This window comes from Cibotium barometz, chromosome 40 (assembly GCF_041138505.1).
Source record: "Cibotium barometz isolate CiBa-2024 chromosome 40, ASM4113850v1, whole genome shotgun sequence".
In the NCBI taxonomy this organism is placed as follows: domain Eukaryota; kingdom Viridiplantae; phylum Streptophyta; class Polypodiopsida; order Cyatheales; family Cibotiaceae; genus Cibotium; species Cibotium barometz.
The window spans coordinates 30,284,396-30,305,595 of record NC_141085.1 but is presented as its reverse complement, the minus strand read 5'-3'; the positions used below and the strand labels follow the sequence as shown (position 1 = coordinate 30,305,595).

General features: G+C 41.8%; 1 protein-coding gene across 1 annotated transcript; it reads left to right on the top strand.

The window, feature by feature from the left end:
• Positions 1–15,842: 15,842 nt before the first annotated feature.
• Positions 15,843–20,219, top strand: LOC147615399 (uncharacterized). The gene is made up of 3 exons (XM_086779494.1): positions 15,843–15,979; positions 16,216–19,477; positions 19,597–20,219. Exons 1-3 carry the CDS (start codon positions 15,920–15,922, stop codon positions 20,055–20,057), a joined length of 3,783 nt encoding a protein of 1,260 aa, XP_086635620.1. The 5' UTR covers positions 15,843–15,919; the 3' UTR covers positions 20,058–20,219.
• The last annotated feature ends 981 nt before the right edge of the window (positions 20,220–21,200 follow it).

Genomic DNA, 21,200 nt, shown 5'->3' with positions numbered 1-21,200 from the left:
GAAGAATGACAATGGTTCCATTCTCAAAGACTCCTACCAATGTCATTCTCCCTTACATTCAAGGAATGGCAGTGGTGCCATTTTCAAGGCCTAACATCCCACCTTGATGTCATCTTAAATGGAAGAATGGCACCGCTATTGCCATTTTCCTTACATTCAAGGAATGGTGGTGGCACCGTTCTCAAGGTCTCACATCTCATCATCGCGAGGGGTAGAATGGAACCACTGCCATTCCCCATTACTTTCAGGGAAGAATGGGAGTTGCTACCATTCTCAAGTCCTCCCATCACCTTGAATGGGGGAATGGCATGGCATGCCATTCTCCCTTACATTCAAGGAAGAATGGCAGTGGTGCCATTCTCCCTTACATTCTAAGGAGAATGATAGTGGTGCCATTCTTAAGGCCTCCTATCACTTCTGGGGAGAATGACACCAATGCCATTCTCCCTTACATTCAAGGAATGGCAATGGTGCCATTCTCAAGGCCTCACATCCCATCATCTTAAGGGGTAGAATGATACCACTGCCATTCCCCCTTACTTTCAAGGAAGAATGGCAGTGGTTGCCATTCTCAAGTCCTCCCATCACCTTGAAGAGGAGAATGACATGACATGCCATTCTCCCTTACACTTAGGGAAGAATGGCAGTGGTTCCCTTCTCCCTTACATTCTAGGAAGAATGGCAGTGGTGTCATTCTCAAGGCCTCCCATCACTCACCTTAAAGGGGAGAATGGCACAACTGCCATTCTTCCTTAAATGCATGGAAGAATGGCAGTGGTGCCATTCTCAATGCCTCCCGTCCCATTAAAATAAAGGGGAGAATGGCACCACTTTCATTCTTCCTTGAATGCAAGGAAGAATGACAATGGTGCCATTCTCAATGCCTCACATCCCATCATCTTGATGGTAGAATGGCACCACGCCATTTACCCTTACTTTCAGGGAAGAATGGCAGTGGCTTTCATTCTCAAGTCCTCCCATCACCTTGAAGGGGACAATGACATGATTACTTGCATTCAAGGAAAAATGGCAGTGGTGTCATTCTCCCTTACATTCTAGGAAGAATGGCAATGGTGCCATTCTCAAGGCCTCCTTACATTCAAGGATTGGCAGTGGTGCCATTCTCAAGGACTCCCATTACCTTTCATTCAAGGAACGGCAATGGTGCCATTCTCCCTTATATTCTAGGAAGAACGGCACCACTGCCATTCTCCCCTTTCATTTAAAGAATGGCATTAGTGCCATTCTCAAGGCATCCCATCACCTTGAAGGGGGTCCAAAAGGAAACAAAGACTGCACTTGCACATCTTCAAAAACATTCTCCAATCAAATGCTTCCTTCATTTCACAAAGATAGGTATAAATGTAGTCTCTTACATTTGCAAACTGCCGTTTACATTTAAATTATTTGGCATGCCATTTGCAAAACCTCCTTGTAGACAAAATTGGTTGTGAAGACTTCATTTGTGAACCTGTTGTGCCACTTGCATATTCCACAATATGCTTTACACACTTTCACTGTATTGGATGATCTAACACGTGACATAGCGACATACAGTTGTCCATGTGTGAATACATGTGTGGCCATATAAAGTCCCAATACACTCAATGTTTGTCCTTGGGACTTATTTATTGACATACCAAAAGCTAACCTAACAGGAAATTGCCTCCTTCTCATGTCAAATACAGCAATTGAAGCATAGCAGGCACAAATGTTATCCTGGGAAAAAAGACTCTGTCTCCAATGTTTGTACCTGTAATGATTTCTGCTTCTATCACCTTTGAGTTAAATTGCTTGCATATCAATTTGGTACCATTACAAAGTCCTCGTCGAGGGTCCAAATTGCGGAGCAAAATGATAGGCACATTAATCTTTAGAAGTAAGCGGTGAGGAGAGTAACCACCACCTAAGTTCAACCTAAGTTCAAACTGTTCAATTACTCATTTGGATACAGTATTACGTCATTCTTGCAAGAAACAACATAATCTGCACTAAGGTATTCTCTTTCAAGACGAGGCAACGAACTCAAGAGGCTAGTTCACTAATCTCATCAACCTCTAAATTTCGTGGTGCAAGAATAGCACGGTCTTTGAAGAAGCATGCATAATCCTCAACTCTATGAAGATCTTTGTATACCCATTCTACCAAACTCAAAATAGAGATGCCATGGATCAACATTTGCGATGGAATTACTACTCTGTCTTCATTGTTTGGCTGACCTATAGTACCATCTCCAATTTGTAATGTCCATTTAATAAATTCATGTTCTATACCACTATAAGCACTCTGTCTAACTCGCATGTTTTGGGTGAGCTTTAAAACACTCACATATCTCCAAATATGTGACCGGCATAGCGTTGCATCAACAATATCTTCACGAGATCCCTCTGGCACAACCGGTAAGATTTGCCTAAAGTCACCACCAGAAAGCATAACTTTTTCACCAAACACTGTATCACTTTACATAATGTCCTTCAATGTCCTGTCCAGTGCTTCATATGCGTACCTATGCATCATTAGAGCCTCGTCCCAAATGATTAACCTTGCAAGCTTCAACACCTCGGCCAATGGGCTATTAGCTTTGATTCCACATGTGCTAGAGCCTAGAAGCATTGAGCACCAATGGAATTTTGAAACATGAGTGAGCTGTACGACCATTCGAGAGAGTAACAACAATGAGGCTATTCTAGATGATGCACATGCCAAGGCAACGTGTTTCTCTCCAGGCAATTGAGATAGCAAGGCATTGTAAAGATAAGTTTTGCCTGATCCACCTGGTCCATCAAGAAAAAAAACATCACCCTAGTTCAAAGAGACATCTCTAAGGATAGTATCAAATACTCTTGATTGACAACTATTAAGACTCCTTTCCATGGTGGAAATAGACAAATCAGCCTGCTGAACAGAATCAAACATCATCTCTTCCATCAGCAAACCATTATTGACAGTGGCAACACTTGATCTATCTGGAGTAGGCAACCCTTCAAAATTAGCTAACCGCTTTCCATACTAGTGTAAGAGATCTTGCATGTGCAACAAAGCTTGATTCTTTGCTATAGAATGACAAACACCAACATTGACACACCCTCTCTTCTCAATGAATGGAAAAAATCTTCTGAAAGTTCGACGGAGAATTTGTCCCAAAGCTGCCAAGGGTATATAGGCTCATGAAAAACCATTATAATGACAAACAATTGATGCAACTGAAATCTTGTATTCTGAATTGCAGCTTCATGGAGACACATGCACGACTCCTCATCACTCTCCAGCATCCCTCTGGCTTCACATGCAGCTTTAAAACATGGATACAAATGTCCATTAACTGTTCGCAAATCCTCAAAAGATTTTCACCCTTTGCACACTCTGAGTAGCATCCGTAATATTGCTCACCTGCACACTCGGACTAACATTATACATATGTCCAATCATATTTTCCCTTTTCCTTTTAGTCCATGAGCGAAGAGCCAAATTCCACAGCCACTTGCAAGGGAAATCAACATATAGTAAGCTATTTGCATCTGCATACAATTGATTGGCTTTGAACCATTCAGTGAGAGATGTTCTTTGGTTTCTATCACAACTATCACACAAGTCATCCTGGTCATTGAAAATCACATTATTGTGCATTGGGAGATGAACATGTAACCTTTGTATATCGGACTTTTCATCGTGCAAATCATATTGATATATGCACCAACATGCCTTTAAAGCTGAAACATACCGTGCATCCAGATATTAACTAACCTCGTTCAATAATCCCATTTCTGTCTTTGCAACTCTATAGTAGCTCTATCATGTCCTTTGTATATGTAAGATTCCTCCCTAGCCTCTCAAGATGTCCAGCATCTTCCCATGTAATCAATCCCCTCTTCAGAAATATAAAAGATCTTGTTTCTACCTGTTTTGGCCTAGAGAGAGAAAATATTCTACAAGAGTAGAACCCTCAAACCATCAAGCCAAAGGAAAGCTCCCAGAATTCATGTAAGTTAGAAATCTTATACTTTTCTTTATTCTTTTTAATGGTTTTCTAAATTGTTTGTTATCTTAAAATGATAAACAGATGCTATGCCTTCTTGGAAAGGCTTTCCCCCTCTCTCATTCTTAAAATCAGCCCTTCTTATCCTAGTTAAGTGATCTAATTGTTGGAATTAAACTTTTTATATTATTTCTCTCTTAAAAGTGAAAATTGATTAGTTTAGAATGCTTTAAACTAATTGGGGATAATTCCTAAGTAGATTAAGGTTAGAAAAATTACAAAATGGTCAGCCATACAAAGGAGGCTATGGCAAATTTTTCTAAAAATTTGTGAAATAAATTTCATCTTTTATTAATCAAAAAGAGTAATCCCCATCGTTTATGTATTCTAAAAGTGTCATTTTCATTCATGCATAGAAAGATGCATATTGATTATTATTATTTTATTATAAAAGAGTGATTTTTAATAGAATTAAATTCTATGCATTGAAAGATGCATATTGATTATTTTTTATTATAAAAGAATGATTTTTAATAGAATTAAATTCTATGCATAGAAAGATGCATATTGATTATTTTTTTATTACAAAAGTGTTAATTTCATCAAAATGGATTTTTATGCATAAATAGATGCATAAAAGAATATATCTTTATTATAAAAGTGTTACTTTCATCATTATTGATTTTCATGCATAAGATGATGCATAATAGAATTTTTTTTATTATAAAAGTATTACTTTCATCATTATTGATTTTTATGCATAAAATAATGCATAAAAGATTTTTTTTAGTGTAAAAGTGTTACTTTCACTAATATTGATTTTTATGCATAAAAGAATTTTTTTATTGTAAAAGTGTTACTTTTACTAATATTCATTTTTATGCATAAAATAATGCCTAAAAGAATTTTTTTATTGTAAAAGTGTTACTTTCATACTAATATTGATTTTTATGCATAAAATGATGCATAAAAGAATTTTTTTATTACAAAAGTGTTGCTTTCACCAATATTGATTTTTATGCATAAAAGATTTTTTTTATCAAAATAAGAGTTCACTTTAATCCTATGTTTAAATCCCATGAATATTGGAAAAATGAATAAGTAAATACTTAGTGAAGGAAAATTATACGGTTTCATATTCTCTAGGATGGTAATGAGAAAATTCAGAAAAACTATCGAAGTCAGAATTTAGATAAATGACTAATTTCTTTCTCATAGGAATTTGTGTTTAGTTTTGAATTCAGTAAAGTAGTAAAATTACCTTCGAGAAAGATAGTTCAGGAAGAAGAACCTTTCCAAACTCAACCCCAGACTATGACCAAGACGTAACTCCTTCGTCAGTTTCAAGAAATGACGATGTGACCAATTCAGTAATCTACACTCAAATCACCCACCGAATTTGAAACTAAGTTGAGACCTTTGATTTTTGATTTGAGGATCAAGAATTCAGAATTCAAGGAATTCTGCTTGGGAATCCAGACCTGTGATCTAGAAGTCTTGGGATACGGAATTAAGATATACTCATTGTATTCAAAAGAAAATCAAAACTGAAAACTTGCATAGAAACCCTATTTTCTTAAAGGACTGACTTACGCCAGAATGCTGGAGGGAGCATTTGGTATATGTGTGTTCTAAGGGAAGTTCGGTTGCAATAGCTGGTGGCAGGGGAGTGTTCAAAGGACGGCTCACGCGCAAAGCCTGTTGACCAGCCTCGGTATGGTTAAAATGGTGCGCTTCCGGTACGATGGACGAGGGCCAACGAAGCGGTCCCTGAGTGAAGTGCCAGGACACCTAAGGAGGATCCTGCAGGGTTCTAAGCAGGCGATGCACGGGCTCACGGTGCCGAGGACACCCATGCGTATGTCGTGGAAGATATATATGTATGATGATGAGAAACTTATTGTAATCTGTTACTGGATCTCGTTGTTGACCTGCTGATCTCAATGGAGAGTTCAGAGTGATACTGTTTTGGGAGAAATAAGGATTGAATGGAAATTTTGAATTGTGACATCTGTACCCAGTAATTGTTTGTCAATGGAAAGACCAACCCCTTCCTATCAAATCAAGGTCCATCTCGCCCAAATCAGGGAAATCCCAGAAGAACTCCAACTCTCAGCCGTCTACCTCTGTCCAGAGTAGCCTTAGAACTCCTTCCTAGAACTGGGGCAACCAAAGAGAAAGAGTTCAACCTTAGACTGCAGCAGTCAGAGCAGTCACAATTGCATAAGTAGTGGAAGAGGAAAGAGGACAGATTTATGCTGCAATTGAAAACCAAGGGCCATGGGCATAGTCACCTTTACCCCCGCAGGGAATTGGTGTGGTGCTCCATGTGCAGACTAAATCATACCGCCACTGAATGTCCACAATTAAAGGGGCAGGACCATTACTTTATTGTGCACATTGTGTAAATTGACACGTCAATGTGTAGATTTCCAAGGTTTTAAAATGTGGCACAACTACCAGCAAACAGAGCCCCATTGGCTTTGCCGGCACCACCTATGCAGATCACTGCCATTGCTAGACAACCCAACTCTTCCTACTTACCTAGGGGGATGTTTCGGGTACAAGACGCTTCGCCCTTGCCACCCACCACCACCAGTTCTACCACCACAACCACCACATGCTAAGATCAATCAAGTAGAGCCATCAGAAGATGTTGAACTGGTGCGAGAATTAAAACTTAGCGGGGAATACTATGAGGACATGGGTGAGGTCACGCTAGAATACAATGTCCTACATAATAACACCCCAGTACCTGTGTTTCAAACCACAGTACAGTGGAAGGGCAAGGAAATAAACTCAAATCTGAGAAGAGGACCTTTACAATGCTATGGCTGCGATGGGCCACATCGAGTAGCCAAGCGCCCAAACAAGAATATGAATCATACACACCAACCACAACAAGTGGCAACCACGCTCAATGAACTCACAAGGGCATTGCAACAAGTATTGCATTAATAGATATAGGGTCCAGCCACAACTTGATCTCATATGATACTTGGGTAGCCTTAGAAAAACCACACCTTGAACCCACAGATGCGCAAGTTCGTAGTGTGCACCTAACAACCACAAAGGCGGAGGGGTATTTAAATGTTAATATTTCCATCAATAATAATTCCTTGGTCGAAAAGGTGTTTGTGATGCCTGCAGGTACAATCGAAGAAGAGATGATCCTAGATTTGTGCCAACAAGTGCAATATCCAATGGGAAGAAAGAACAGCATCACTAAGCATCGGTGAGAAGGTCATGTCCATACCATTATGGAACTCAGCAAATCAAGGGAAACAAATCACTGCAAAGGCAATACCTCAAAAAATAGAATCTACACCCATTGTGTTGAATTTGCCTACACAATACCCAACATACAAGGGCACACATAAATGGGTGCTCAAGAATCAAGTCAAGGATCAACCAGAGAGGAAGGAGACAATGAGTCTCCAATGAGTAATGAACATATTTAGGGACAAACACAATTCAAAAGTCGGCCATTGCCAGCACCTACTAAGTGGCAGAACTCCAAGCACTTGCAAAGGCCTCATGACTGTCATCAGCAATGGGTCCCAAAGGACCTACTGCGAGAGCACAAGGCCACTATCAAGGCAATACAGCAATATGGGTACCCAAACCAAAGCCCATGGCCAAAACCACAATAGGTGCGAATCAATATATATAGAATTATGAAGGCTTGCAGCATCAACTTCCCGATAGAGCCAACACCACACTTGCTCTTGTGTGGAGGATAAAGAAAACTCAGCCAACTGAGTTGAAAATGACCAAGGCAACAACCATACGTACTCTGAATACAGAATGAAACAAGACGGGTGAAGGTAGAGGCAAAGGTGTTCCAAATGGAAGCCATACACAACTAGACACATCAACAAAAATATTTAGTTGGGTGGAAGGAACAATAAGAAGTTCCCAAATAGAATTAAAAAGACTACATCAGCAAATGCCCAAAAGTGCCAAGGTGAACCCTTGGTTTTCATGGTAAAATTAAAGGGACAAGGTAAGCAATGCATCATCATATGCATGTGTGAGTGTTTGAGCACGAAAGATAAGCATTTACTCTTATAAACTCCACATGAAACTGTAGAAAAATGGTTCACACTGTGAACCACCCTATAGTTGTTCACGTCGTGAACCATTGTTTGTTGGTGTTTCATGCCATGAAAGAGTTTGAAGAGTTTCACACCGTGAAACAGTAAGAACTGTGCAACCAATTATAAAATGGCACGTGGCTCCTTCATTAAACATAGCACTATGGCGTGAAAAGTCCGACGCCATATGAAGGAGCCACGTGTCATTTTATAAAGACATGCACTGTCACGTGGCTCCTTCTTCATATGGCGTGAACTGTCCAACGGCTATGCTATAAAATCAAATTTTCGTCTTCATTTCGTTACTTTGCACCATTTGAATTCGTGTCTTCTTCATCTTCGACCGACTTTCGTGCATCACGCGCTTGCTTTCAACCTCCAACTGCCAACCCAAGCCTGTCGAGGTGGGAGCTTAACCTTTTTGCTTTTTTCTTTTTCTTTTCTTTCCTTTTTTCTATCTTTTGTCTATGATGATGTCAATTGATTGTGAAGAGTCTAAAATATTTATCTGCGTTAGAACAATTGATTGAATGATTGAATGCCTGCCATTTTTGGGTTGCATATAAATCCATTCAATGCATTCAATACTTGACGTGTTTTAAATAAAATGAAAAAAATAAAATGACGTGTTTTAAATAAAATGAAAAAACTCCATAAACCACGACTGTAGATTCACGTCCCTGCAGTCTCACATCTTGTTAACACATTCACGTCTTGGAGTTTCATGCCATATGTTTCACGTCTTGGTCCTTCACGTCTCATAATTTACGTCTGCTCACTCACGTCTTGGACTTTCACGTCTTCATAATTCACGTCCTATTCATTCACGTCTTGGACTTTCACACCATATGTTTCACATCTTAGTCCTTCATGTCTGATAATTCACGTCTGCTCACTCACGTCTTGGACTTTCACATCTTCATCATTCACGTTTGATACGTCTTGGACTTTCATGTCTTCATAATTCACGTCTTGGACTTTCACGCCATATGTTTCATGTCTTTGTCCTTCACGTTTAATAATTCACATCTGCTCACTCACGTCTTGGAGAAAAAAAAGAAAAAAATTAAAAAACAAAAAAAGTAACTTCCCACTAGTCATTCGACTGACTGTATATGATGGTACAGATGTCGGTTTCAGAATCTGAAGCACGTGAGCAACCATCAACAACAGTGCCACACGGGGTCCCCAACTAGTCACCGACTACAAAGTGCAAGCAAATTAAAGACCAACTTCTTGGGCCTTTATGACCAGTCATTCCATGGAACCCTCATCAGAAAGGAAGTCACCACACACCATGGGAAGGTGACTCTCCAATGCCACAGCCCAGAGTGCCTCCATCTATTAGAGGATGCTGAAGTCAAAGCTAAGCTCGACAAAGTCGGCCTCAGCAAAATGGCAGAGGTACTACCTCGCGTAGTTGACACTAACCTCTGTGTGCCGAGTACCTACAAACATACGACAAGCAGACAAAGAGAGGAAGGATTACAAAGGTGGATGGCACCACATAAGGGCTACGCATCACAGAAGATTTAATCAGAGAATCTTTACAACTCTCAGCTACACTGAAAGTCCACAGGCACAACATTGATACAATGCCAATCAACGAAATGCTAAAGAGAAATTCTTTCAACTCAAATGGATCAGAATACAAAAACATCAGAGATGAAGCCACCGAAAAAGCAGGCAGAGCAATATCACTTATGATGCAAATAAAGCCGGTTGACAGGTACAATAGGGTGGGCTTGAATAGGATAGCTAAAGCTTATGAGGAGAAGGAGGAGGACTGGGCCTTTTATATGCATAAGGAGATGGAGAGTTACCTAAAAGCCCATCAATCAAAGATCAGCAATCCTTACCTCCTAACTCATGTACTTAACCATGTGGCAAAGAAGCCTTTAAAAGAGCCTGAGAACCAGAGGAGAACATGTAGCTAGCTATCATCCCCAACCAACCTAAAGAAGCTATTGGAAGGATAGAAGAGGGGTAGGCAGTGTTAATGGAAACACAGGAGCTCATCAATACAATAAAAAAGGACCGACGAAAGAAGACAGAGAAAAAGATCAGAGGGATACTTGTAGATGTCACAATAGAATCATGATGACTGGAAGAGGCAGAGAAGAGGCAGTGGCAACTGAAATCCAAACATACCAAGAGGCCTTGCAGGAATAGCTACTTAGCCCCACTGTGCAGGAACAACAACAACAGCTCACCCCTCTAGCAAGCCTCGCACAACTCATCTTCAAAGACCTCTCTCCTCTCTCAAGGATTCACGCCTAACAGATACACCAACAAAGGTAGTTGAGGAACAAGCACAGAAGGACCAAGCTATGGAGGGACAAGTAGTCGAAGAAGTACCACTCACAACACAAGAACTGGAGGCTCCCCCAGAGTCTAGTAAGAGACAGTGGTCACCAGATCCTTCAAGTCCAAGTAAAAGGAGAAGGTTGGATGATACTACGGAGTAACTACCGCAACTCGAATTCTTCAAAAACATGGATTCTCAACGCTTCATCCAAGAAATCGTGGAAGGCCTAGCGTGGAAGGCCTAGAGGCACTCCTACACGATCCACTTATAGAAAAGGATGCTAAGACTAGTACACACTGGGAACATGAGCAAAAGGTGTGGGGTTGCCACCTATTAACAATGCACATGTTACATGATAGGAACAACAACCTGTGGACGCAAATGAAAGATGCCAATGCACAAGTACAAAGTGTAAACACAACTCTTGGCAGCAGAGTCAACACACAAAGAAGTGATCATGAAGAGCTTAAAGGCTGCAGAACAATAGGAAAACAGATACAATGCCTTGGAAAGTAATAATCTCGTTTTAAGTCAGAAAATTGTACAGAAGATCAACGAAAACGCTGACTTAAACGCAAGGCTGGAGATAGCCCACACACAGAGCCTCACAACTATGCATGCCAGGCAAATAAAGGAGTGCCAAGACACTGCAAAGACCAATGAAGATATGCTTCAACAACAAATAGAGCTACTAATAGCCCAACTCAAGGTAGAACAAGAAAGAGTACAAGATATGCAATAAGAAAGAGAACAGGCAAACAAAGCACATGCAGAAAAGATCAAGGCCCTCAACGAAACCATCAGCACCAACCAGGTAGAGGCGCAAAGGAATCAAGAGACCATATCACAACTGACAGTACAATTACAAGACACACAAAGATTGGCAGCACAAAGGCTCAATCAGATTACTAAAGCACAACAAAGGGAAGCCACTGCCAGGAGAGCACAAGAAGATGCAACAAGAAGATTTGAGGAGATGGATGCTGAAAGAATGGTCCAGGAAACAACCATCTCCACCCAGCTTAGCAATGCCGATGCTCACATGCAGGATCTGGCTTGCCACCTAGCGGCACAACAAAGGAGCCTACACCCAAAGTCGACAGATGATCTGCGTATCCTCCTTGAGCACGCCTCGGAGTTGGGACAACTGCCAGTAACTCCTTGGGCCCCTCCTCACACTCTTACTTTGTTCTTATCTACACTAATACTCTCATTACTTCAGTATGATATCAACTTAGCTGAAGATATAGGCCTAGGTGAATTAACCCTAATTAAACAAAATATTGAAAGGGATGTTGACCCAACAATCATCATGGGCATTTTGAGGGGGGACCTTGTATTAACTAACCCTCAAGACATCTTCTTCTATCCCTTGCATCCTATAGTGCTAAACCTCCGTAGTTGGTGCCGCGTGCTCCTAAATTCCGACATCTTGGACAACAGTGTCAACAAACTCGATTTGTTTGTTCCAAATAGCATACCAGAGACGCTAGCCAACTACGAGGTGGTTGCAAATACTTATCAATGGGTAATTAGTCATGGGTGGTTAGAAGTATACAATACTCACCAACATTTGAATCTTTGTGAGTCCACATTATATCACCCTGTTGAAATCCTTAAACTCTATACTAATATCCACAAGCATTTAGAGGCTATGCTCACCAATGTCAGATATAATTTTGATACCACTCAAATAAATTACCTGGATATTGATAATGAAGAAACTCTTGAAATTCAGAACTATTTTAAAGCTCATAAGCCTAGCCACCCACCCCCTAGCACTGGTCAAGGTGAAGAAGAAGGTCCCTCTTCAGTTTCCAAATACACTTACCCTGTCTATTCTAATATCACTAGTAAGCTTCTCAATCCTTATTCTAGCGCACCACCTACTACATCTTCCCAAGCTGACTGTATCTACTCTTCCTTCTCTCTGCCAGAATTAGATTTTCCCACTAACACTCTCGTCCCCGAGGAGGTATTAGCACCTAACCCATCTCCTCCACGGCAACCTCAGGAGGTATGTGATGTGACTCCACATGATAATATTATGCCTTTCACTGAAAGAAATGTCTTGGATTCTTTGAGAGCTGCAGAGTACGAGGAGTTTATTCAAGCAGGCAATCCACTTTTAAAGAGCCGAAGCTTACGTTCCAAGTCCTGATGCAAATTACTCCATTCAATCCTACCCGACAGATCATGTCAGAAGCATACTCTGCAATCACACCCACAAGGCAACATTATGTTCCATACCCTCTCCGTGCCCCACGTCCCGACTTCTTAGAGGAATTACTCCCTTTGGTAGGAGAAGGAACATTGTGGGCAATTGTCACAAAACACACAAGGCTTGCCAACCCTCATTTAGCTGACTTGCTGGAAATTCGACTTGTCACGTTCATGATCAACTACTGTTATAGCAGATGGAGAAAGCGACATCCTGTGCACACAAGAGGTGGATACACCACCATCCACACAAATGAGGAAGAGAGACAACTGACAAATTTTGGAATCCAACCCACATGGAGGCAGGAGTTTCTAACAGTTCCAAAATACAGCAGAGTATACATGAGCGCGCCACCAACATTGCGGGTAGATCCATTGTACATGCCTATCAAGAGAAGGTGGACGCCGCTGGAATTCCAAGAGGCCAAAAACAGGGACTCCCATGTTTGTTATAACTTTCCTATCTTCACACCAACAACATTTGGCCATTTTCAAGAACAAAGATAGCAACTACTAACCTAGATCAGAGCATGGCGCAGAATACCTGATCCTGCCATTGTGGCCACTGTTAGGTTTATGAAATTATTGGTGATACTAATAGATCAACCTAGAGAAACCTATGATGGCTTTGAAGCACAGCACCTACAGTTCGACATGAACCAAGGGCCTTTAGATAGATGAATGATGCTGTATTACCATCGCTTATTACGATGTCTTCCAGCCTATATGCATCTTACATTTGAAGACATGATAGACACTAGATTCTGGAAGTCACACTCAGCATTCCGTCGCACTCTTCAGAAGTTCCAGTCCATATGCAACTTCTACCGACATGAGTTCGGTGACCAGGTCTTCCGACCTCGGTAACAAGTTATGAGGACATAACCTACATCAAGAAGGGAGGAATGTTAATCCCATTCGGATTAACAACATGATCCTCAATTGAGGACATTAATAAGTGTCATGCAAAGGCACTATAAAGGTTGTACATCATGAGATATTGGCCACCCAAGGCCTAGTTAGTAAGTTTTGGGTGCCCAAGTGTGAATAAGGGCCAATTGTATATAAGGCATTTTCTCATATAATGAAAAGGACACAATCCCCTTTGTGCTATTGAGAGCCCTCCCCTTGTGACTTGAGAGAGAGTGAGGAGTAAGAGCATTCTAGCATTGTGCCTCTTTCATGCTTATGTGTCCATGCTTGTATGAGAGAGTGAGAGAGAGTGTGATTGGTCTATGTGATGGTGTGAGCGACTCCACGGTGACCGTGTGGAGGTGGAGCTTGACAAGCGAGCTTGGAGGCCTCAAGGGACTCGAGATCGAAGCATTGGTAAGTACCCCACGACGGTTGTGTTCTATTGCTCATCCATTAGGTGAATGTGTAGAGTTCCCTCTTGGAGGTGGGAAGTCCATAACACCCGTGTGACCGAGCCGTGACCTTGGGACTCTAGAGCAACACCTCTCTCTACTACACTAATTTGGCATCGACAAGGATGAATACAAGAATACTCTTGCCCGTCAAGGACGGGTCAAGCCACTAGTCTCTTCAAAAGCTGTGCCACATAGAAAAGAAGGTTGTCCTAATCGAGAGATGAACACTGCTGAACTTGTAGAAAACTTAATTCATAAATTGAGCTTGCACTAGCAAAGAGAACACCAACCTGTGAGACTGACCTAGCCATCCACACATATACCCAAGAAGAGACTTTGTATGGTGTGCCATTTGCCACCAAAACCATATGAGCATTGAGTGCCCTCATTTGTGACCTTGAGCACTTTACTATTATGCTCATTGTCTTCTGCCAAAGATATGGTAACTGTGACATATCTTAGTGCCTTTGACAATCGTATTTATGTCTTCCTTTGTAAAAGCAAGCACTAGCATTGCCAGTACCTTAGAGGTGCAAACCCAAGATATCAATCTAGCTCTAGGAGCATAGAACCCCATGTATCAAGCTTCCAAATTGCTTTTACCATCTCTTATCTTTCCACTACAACTCACGTCATGGTGGAAGAGGTATGTGTGTAAAATAAGTAGGTATTTTTGACCCCCCCCCCCCAAAAAATGTAGGTCTTTTCACATGTTGATTGATTATATAATAAAGTACAGAGCTAGGGATAAGTAAGGGGGTTCCTCATAAAAGAAAAATATGTAGGAGGATAATATGTCCATTTCCTGTATTTTTCTTCCGTGCAGGTATTTTTTTCTCACGAGGAAATTGTAATTTGGCTCAAAATTTTCAATAAAAAATTTAAAAAAAAATTTATTGAAAATTTTGAGCCAAATTACGAAATGCTTTTGCCGCATTAATGTTATTGGAAGGACTTGTAAATGGGAATCTTTATCCGTACATGGCAACAAGGTGAGTCCTGTGAAAGATTACAAAATGATTGAGCCGGAGAGAGACCACGCTTTCCCGACTGTCTTTCCAAAGCCAGCTATCTTAGTTAGCCTAATAATAAAAATTCTCAATGGCTTTTTTTTAAAGAAGACGGTAGAATTCTATTAAAAGCAGGAAGGGAACTTTTCAATGGAGTTACAGAAAACATATCTATGATTGGATTAATAAATGAATTATAATGCTCGTTCAAAATTGTATTTTCATGTCTTTAGAAAAATGCTAGTATATCTTCACTCCAAAAGTTTCCCGTTCTATGAATCTAGGAATTGATGTTTCGTCTTTTCATATTTTGTTTTTTTTGCAAGTGGTCCCAACTACTTGTAGTTATGGGCCGCAACAGTCTTGCAAGTTGTCCCAAGTCACAAGTTGGCAAGTCTTGCAAGTTGTCCCAAGTTGGCAAGTCTTACAAGTCAGCCACGGTGACCCACCTATTGCCTCTTTGGGTGACTTACAATAGCCCCTCGTTCAATCACTACTAACACAACCTTAAATGGTTGCCAGTTGTGTGCTTGAGTTTGAAAGTCACCTTTGTGCCCATCAACCAAATATTATAGCAAACATTTTGTGTGGACTTGAATGCGCATCCAGACACCTCCAACTAGTGAGTGCTTTTCCCACTTGTGTGCTAAGTTTGAAAGCCACCTTGTGCCCATACTTAGACGTGAACAAAGCCTTTATGTGTAAATGTAAGGCCTCCAATCAATTCTGGGGCCCATCTCAAGGGCTTTTTGCTGTGTGTGTGTGAAGGGTCGAACGCCCAAGCTTGGGTGGCAACGCTCTTAGGTGTCCTGGCAGTTGCCCCTATAAGGGATATCCCTTCCAACTCTAAGTTCTGTTTTCTGTCCTCTCGCTACAAACGTTAGAACGTCCTAAGTGAATTCAAGTTGGTCAGTTTTCTTTAAAATCTCAAATTTAGAATGACAAACATCAGAACACCCCGGGTGATTCATCTACTGCTGCTCTGCTTAATTGTTGGGGTAAGTCTTCTTGTGGAAGCTTTATAATGCTCAATCGTTGGCGCAAGTCTAATTCTCGAGGCAACTTTATGAATGATATTTTCTGGTCTTTTAAATCATCTTGAAGCACCTTAGATTTTCCTGGGAATTTTATGACGTGCGCGGGCGTTCGTGGGCGTGGGCGTGTGTATGTGTGTGTGTGTGTGTTTTTTGTCTAGTCCGAATCATAGGATTGATCTCATGGCATCACACTGCAGGTTGTTGTTGCGCCTACGGTCTTCCTCAACGTAGCAGCAGCTGCAGCAGTAGCAGACGACGTAGATGTTCTGCTAGAATTCAAAGGTCTTCTGCAGAATGATACTGGAGCCAAGCTGCGGGCTTGGAATGCAGGCAACAAATCCAACGTTTGCCAATGGGAAGGGGTCAGATGCAGTCGTAGTAGTGGCAGCAACTCGACTTCTTCTTCTTCTTCCACTTACACGCGCTTGGAAGGCCTCAACCTCGCACGCTTTGGGCTGGCAGGCTCGGTGGCTCCAAACCTTGGCAAGTTGAGGTATCTAACCACTCTCAATTTGTCGTTCAACTCTTTCACTGGCATCATACCTCCGGAGCTCGGCAATTGCACCTCCCTCCGAGTGCTGGACTTAACCCGCAACCAGCTCACTGGGTCTTTCCCCTCAACGCTTGCAAACCTGCCACACCTTCAAGTCTTGAATCTATGCCACAATAACCTTAGCAGCCGCATCCCTCAAAGCATCGGGAATTTGTCATCTCTACAGTCCCTCGAGCTTTGTCACAATGATATCCTTGGGTCCATCCCACCTGGCCTTGGAAGCTGCACAAAGCTCACCATTTTAGATCTCAGCTTCAACCAGCTCACCGGCTTCATCCCGACCGAGCTTGGAATGCTTGATAGCCTGCAAGTCCTAGGCTTGAATGCAAATGACCTCTCAGATGTCATCCCGTCCAGCCTTGGCAACTGCACAAAGCTCACCATTCTATATCTCGGCTCCAACCAGCTCCGCGGCCCCATACCGTCAGAGCTTGGAATGCTGCAGAATCTTCAAGAACTAGACTTGACCGTAAACAAGCTCTCAAATGCAATCCCACCTAGTCTCGGCAATTGCATAATGCTCACCATTCTAAATCTCAGCTCCAACCAGCTCAGTGGCCCTGTCCCGACCGAGTTTGGAATGCTGCAGAATGTTCAAACACTAGACTTGACTCTAAATGGCCTCTCGGATCCCATCCCACCTAGCCTCGCCAATTGCACGATTCTCACCATTCTAAAACTTGGCTCCAACCAACTCACCGGCCCCATCCCCACCGAGCTTGGAACGCTGCATAGCCTTCAAGTCCTACACTTGACTGTAAATAATCTCTCACATGCCATCCCACCTAGCCTCGCCAATTGCACAATGCTCACAGATTTATTCCTCGGCTCCAACCAGCTCAGCGGCTCCGTCCCGACCGAGCTTGGAATGCTCCATAGTCTTCAAGTCCTAGACTTGACTGTAAATAATCTCTCACAGGCCATCCCACCTAGCCTCGGAAATTGCACAATGCTCACAGCTTTAGTGCTTTACACGAACCAGCTGACTGGTTTCATCCCAACCGAGCTTGGCATGCTACAAAGCCTTCAAATTTTATATTTGTATGAAAACATCCTCTCAGGTGCCATACCATCCAGCCTTGGTAATTGCACAAGTCTCGATGACCTAGAGCTCAGCAATAATAATCTGACGGGCCCCATACCAACTGAGCTTGGAGTGCTACATAGACTTACAACCCTAGACTTGAAAGTAAACCACCTCTCAGGAGTCATTCCAGCTAGCCTCGGCAACTGCACAATTCTCCAGATGGTATTCCTAGACTACAACCAGCTTAGCGGCCCCATCTCTGCAAATCTCGGATTACTGTCTTCATTATGGTATTTCACTGCACCATTCAACAACCTCTCAGGTGGCATACCACCCAGCCTTGGAAATTGCTCTAGCCTCCTATTCCTTGAATTCAGCTTCAATCTACTAACTGGCCGCATTCCTTCAGAACTTGGGCAAATACTGCACCTTCAACAACTACGTCTACCCGGCAATAACCTGTCTAATACAATACCATGGCAATTATCTAACTGTACTTCCATCTTTCATCTTGACTTATCTGAGAACTACTTGAGTGGCCAAATCCCAAGCAAGGTTGGACAACTCCAAGAATTGAGAGAACTTTACTTGGATTACAACATGCTCTCAGGAATGATTCCTCAATCCCTAGGTAGCTTGTTTAGGCTAGAAGACTTGGATTTATCTTTCAATCAACTGAGTGGCCCCCTACCATCAAGCCTTTCGAGTGCATTTAGCAATTTAGAAGTTGCACTCAACTTATCTAACAATGACTTGAGCGGAAATATACCGTTTTGGGTAGGAAGTATGGTCAGGGTACAAGCTATTGACTTATCCAATAATAAGTTTTCTGGTATTATACCCGGAAGCTTTGGGGAATGTGCAGAACTCCAAGCACTCGACCTGTCAAATAACTACCTAGCCAGAGGTGTACCACTCCAATTTAGTAGTCTGTCTTCCCTTGTAAAACTTGACATCTCTACAAATAACCTTTCCGGGGTGTTCCCTTCATTCCTTGGAAATCTTTCCCACCTACAATTCCTCAACGTCTCCTTTAATGGCTTCACAGGCGCCATTCCATCAAGTGGAGTCTTCAAACATCTCAATGCAAGTAACTTCCAAGGGAATCCTGGACTTTGTGGCCCACTCATTCACAAGAAGTGCATTCTGTCCAACCAAGAACATCAGCATCACGGGAGGAAAAAAACAACAATCCTTTACATTGCCTTGGGTGCTACTGCAGTGGCATTGGTGTTGTTAATATTGCTGTTCTATTGCTTAATTCTTCGTCCTTCTGCTCGAAGTATGGACCTGGAGCTTGCAGACTTTGCAAGGCGTGAAAGGTTCACTGCTACACAGCTTAGCGAAGCCACACAAGGCTATTGCCAAGAAAATTTTCTGGGAGAGGGAGGTTCCAGCAAAGTTTACAAAGGGGTCCTATCAGATAGTAGGGTTGTTGCCGTCAAGATACTCAAGGATGTGGATTCCTACAAAACATTCATAAGAGAAATGCAAGTCCTTGGCAAATTGAGGCACAAGAATCTTGTTAAAGTTGTGGGATGTGTTCTCAATCTAGAAGTGAAGGCATTGATTCTAGATTATATGCCAAATGGGAGCCTTCAGAATTATCTACATCATGATAGTAAGTTCACTGGATGGAGGTGGGAGATGTTTATGAAGATAGCAGCTGGAGTGGCCAATGGTTTGGTATACTTGCATCATGATTATGGTGTGCCCATCGTCCATGGAGATGTGAAGCCCAGCAACATACTGCTAGGCTCAGAATTTGAGGCCTGCCTTGGAGATTTTGGGATTGCAAAGATGCTAACCAATGCTAATCCAAGTGGAAATTCTCGATCATCATCCAACTTGAAAGGTTCAATTGGCTACATGGCCCCAGGTGTGCGAAGCGAATTCATCAGATTCTTTCACAGCTCAATTTTAGGAAGGTTATGCAATCAGGTTCTGCAAATTGCTGATCATAGTCATGATTGATGTGTTTTTTTTGTGATCTCTCAGAGTATGCTTATGGAGCTCAAATCTCAACCAAGGTGGATGTCTACAGCTATGGTGTGGTAATTCTTGAGATGCTGACTCGGACAAGCCCAACACAAGCTCCGGAACAAAGCCTTCGCAGTTGGGTAGAATCAAAGTTTCCTGATAGACTAGAAGAAGTGATCCTTGATGCTAATTCTTTGCTGTCAGCTGAAGGCTCGCACGTATCACTAGCATCACCATCATCAATTAATGTTGCGAGCATCATCAACAACAACAACAACAACATGGGCGTGGTGCAGGTGCAGCAGCTTGTACGAATGGCTCTTACATGCACGCGGGATCTTCCCAAGGATCGTCCCACGATGAAAGAAGTCTTGGCATTGTTGTCCGACATCGGTAGTAAAAGGGACAATACCGAGCCTTCTGGTTTTCTTGGCAGCTTTCCTACCTTGGATAGGCTCGCTGCCGAAACCATCCGTTAAATAATGCCTGTAAAAGTTATATTGGTCTTTGTGGGAGGAATGTGTTAAAGAGTAAATCTATATTGCTTCGTTCCTATAATGTAAGTAATTGGGCTGCCAGTCCAAACTCCAAACTGATTGCAGAAAGACTAATAATTCAAGTTACAATATGGATGTAATGTCTCAAGGGTAATTGTAGCCGGCAACTACAAGTCCACTTCTTGTTTGATTTGCAGTTATTTAAAAACAGACCTCTGCTATCTCTCGGCTTGGTTGTGCCAAAAGCCATGACTATTATAATGAACCTCAGGCCTCACATTGTCCGAGCTAGGGTGTCGATCACGGCGGGTGTACTCAAATCTCTCACACTAGATAGTGACACAGCTTTTGTGCCAGATTGAAGCAAAGAATATACTATAATGTACCAAACGTCAAACAAGGAGGTTAGTGTAGTGGGCGGAACTACTGTACACTTACAGAATGTAGTGAGACAATTTTAACTTTTTACACCTAGCGAATAGAAGTAACCAACACCTTTGTAATAACCATCCCCAAAATCTTCAAAATTTATCTAGTTTATAACAAACGCATGTAAAAGCCCTAAATCTCTTTCAACACACATAGAACCTCTTCTATAAAGAAGGCATGGTTAGAGGAGGCTATTCCTTGAGGGGGTTTACACATAACTTGAGGCTCAAGCAACCCCCTAAGGACCTTTCCCTTCACACTCATCCCCTAAGAGCCCAAAGGCCACTAATTAGTCCACCCATTTAGTCCTCTTAGTTACTCATACTCATTTGGTATCCCTTAGTCCTTTTTGGTAGAGTGAGTCTACACACACACTCTTACTCATTAACACCATATTAGAGAATTTGGGAAAAATCCCATTCCCATTTGAAAAATGGGAGCATGGTGAACTTGTCCAAAAGTTTGTCACAAAACCCCCTCATGTGACATATCATTGGAAAGATCTTGAAGAGTAGAATCTAAATCTATTATCTTCGACAAATTTGGAGTTAGTATGTTTAAGATATGTCCAAAACTATATGGAGTAATTGATTCCTAAAATGTGAGATTTTTCCCAAATTACCTAATATTGACTTCATTTGGTTTCCCTTAGTCTTTTTGTACATTGAGTACAAAAGAATAACAAAACATAGGCAA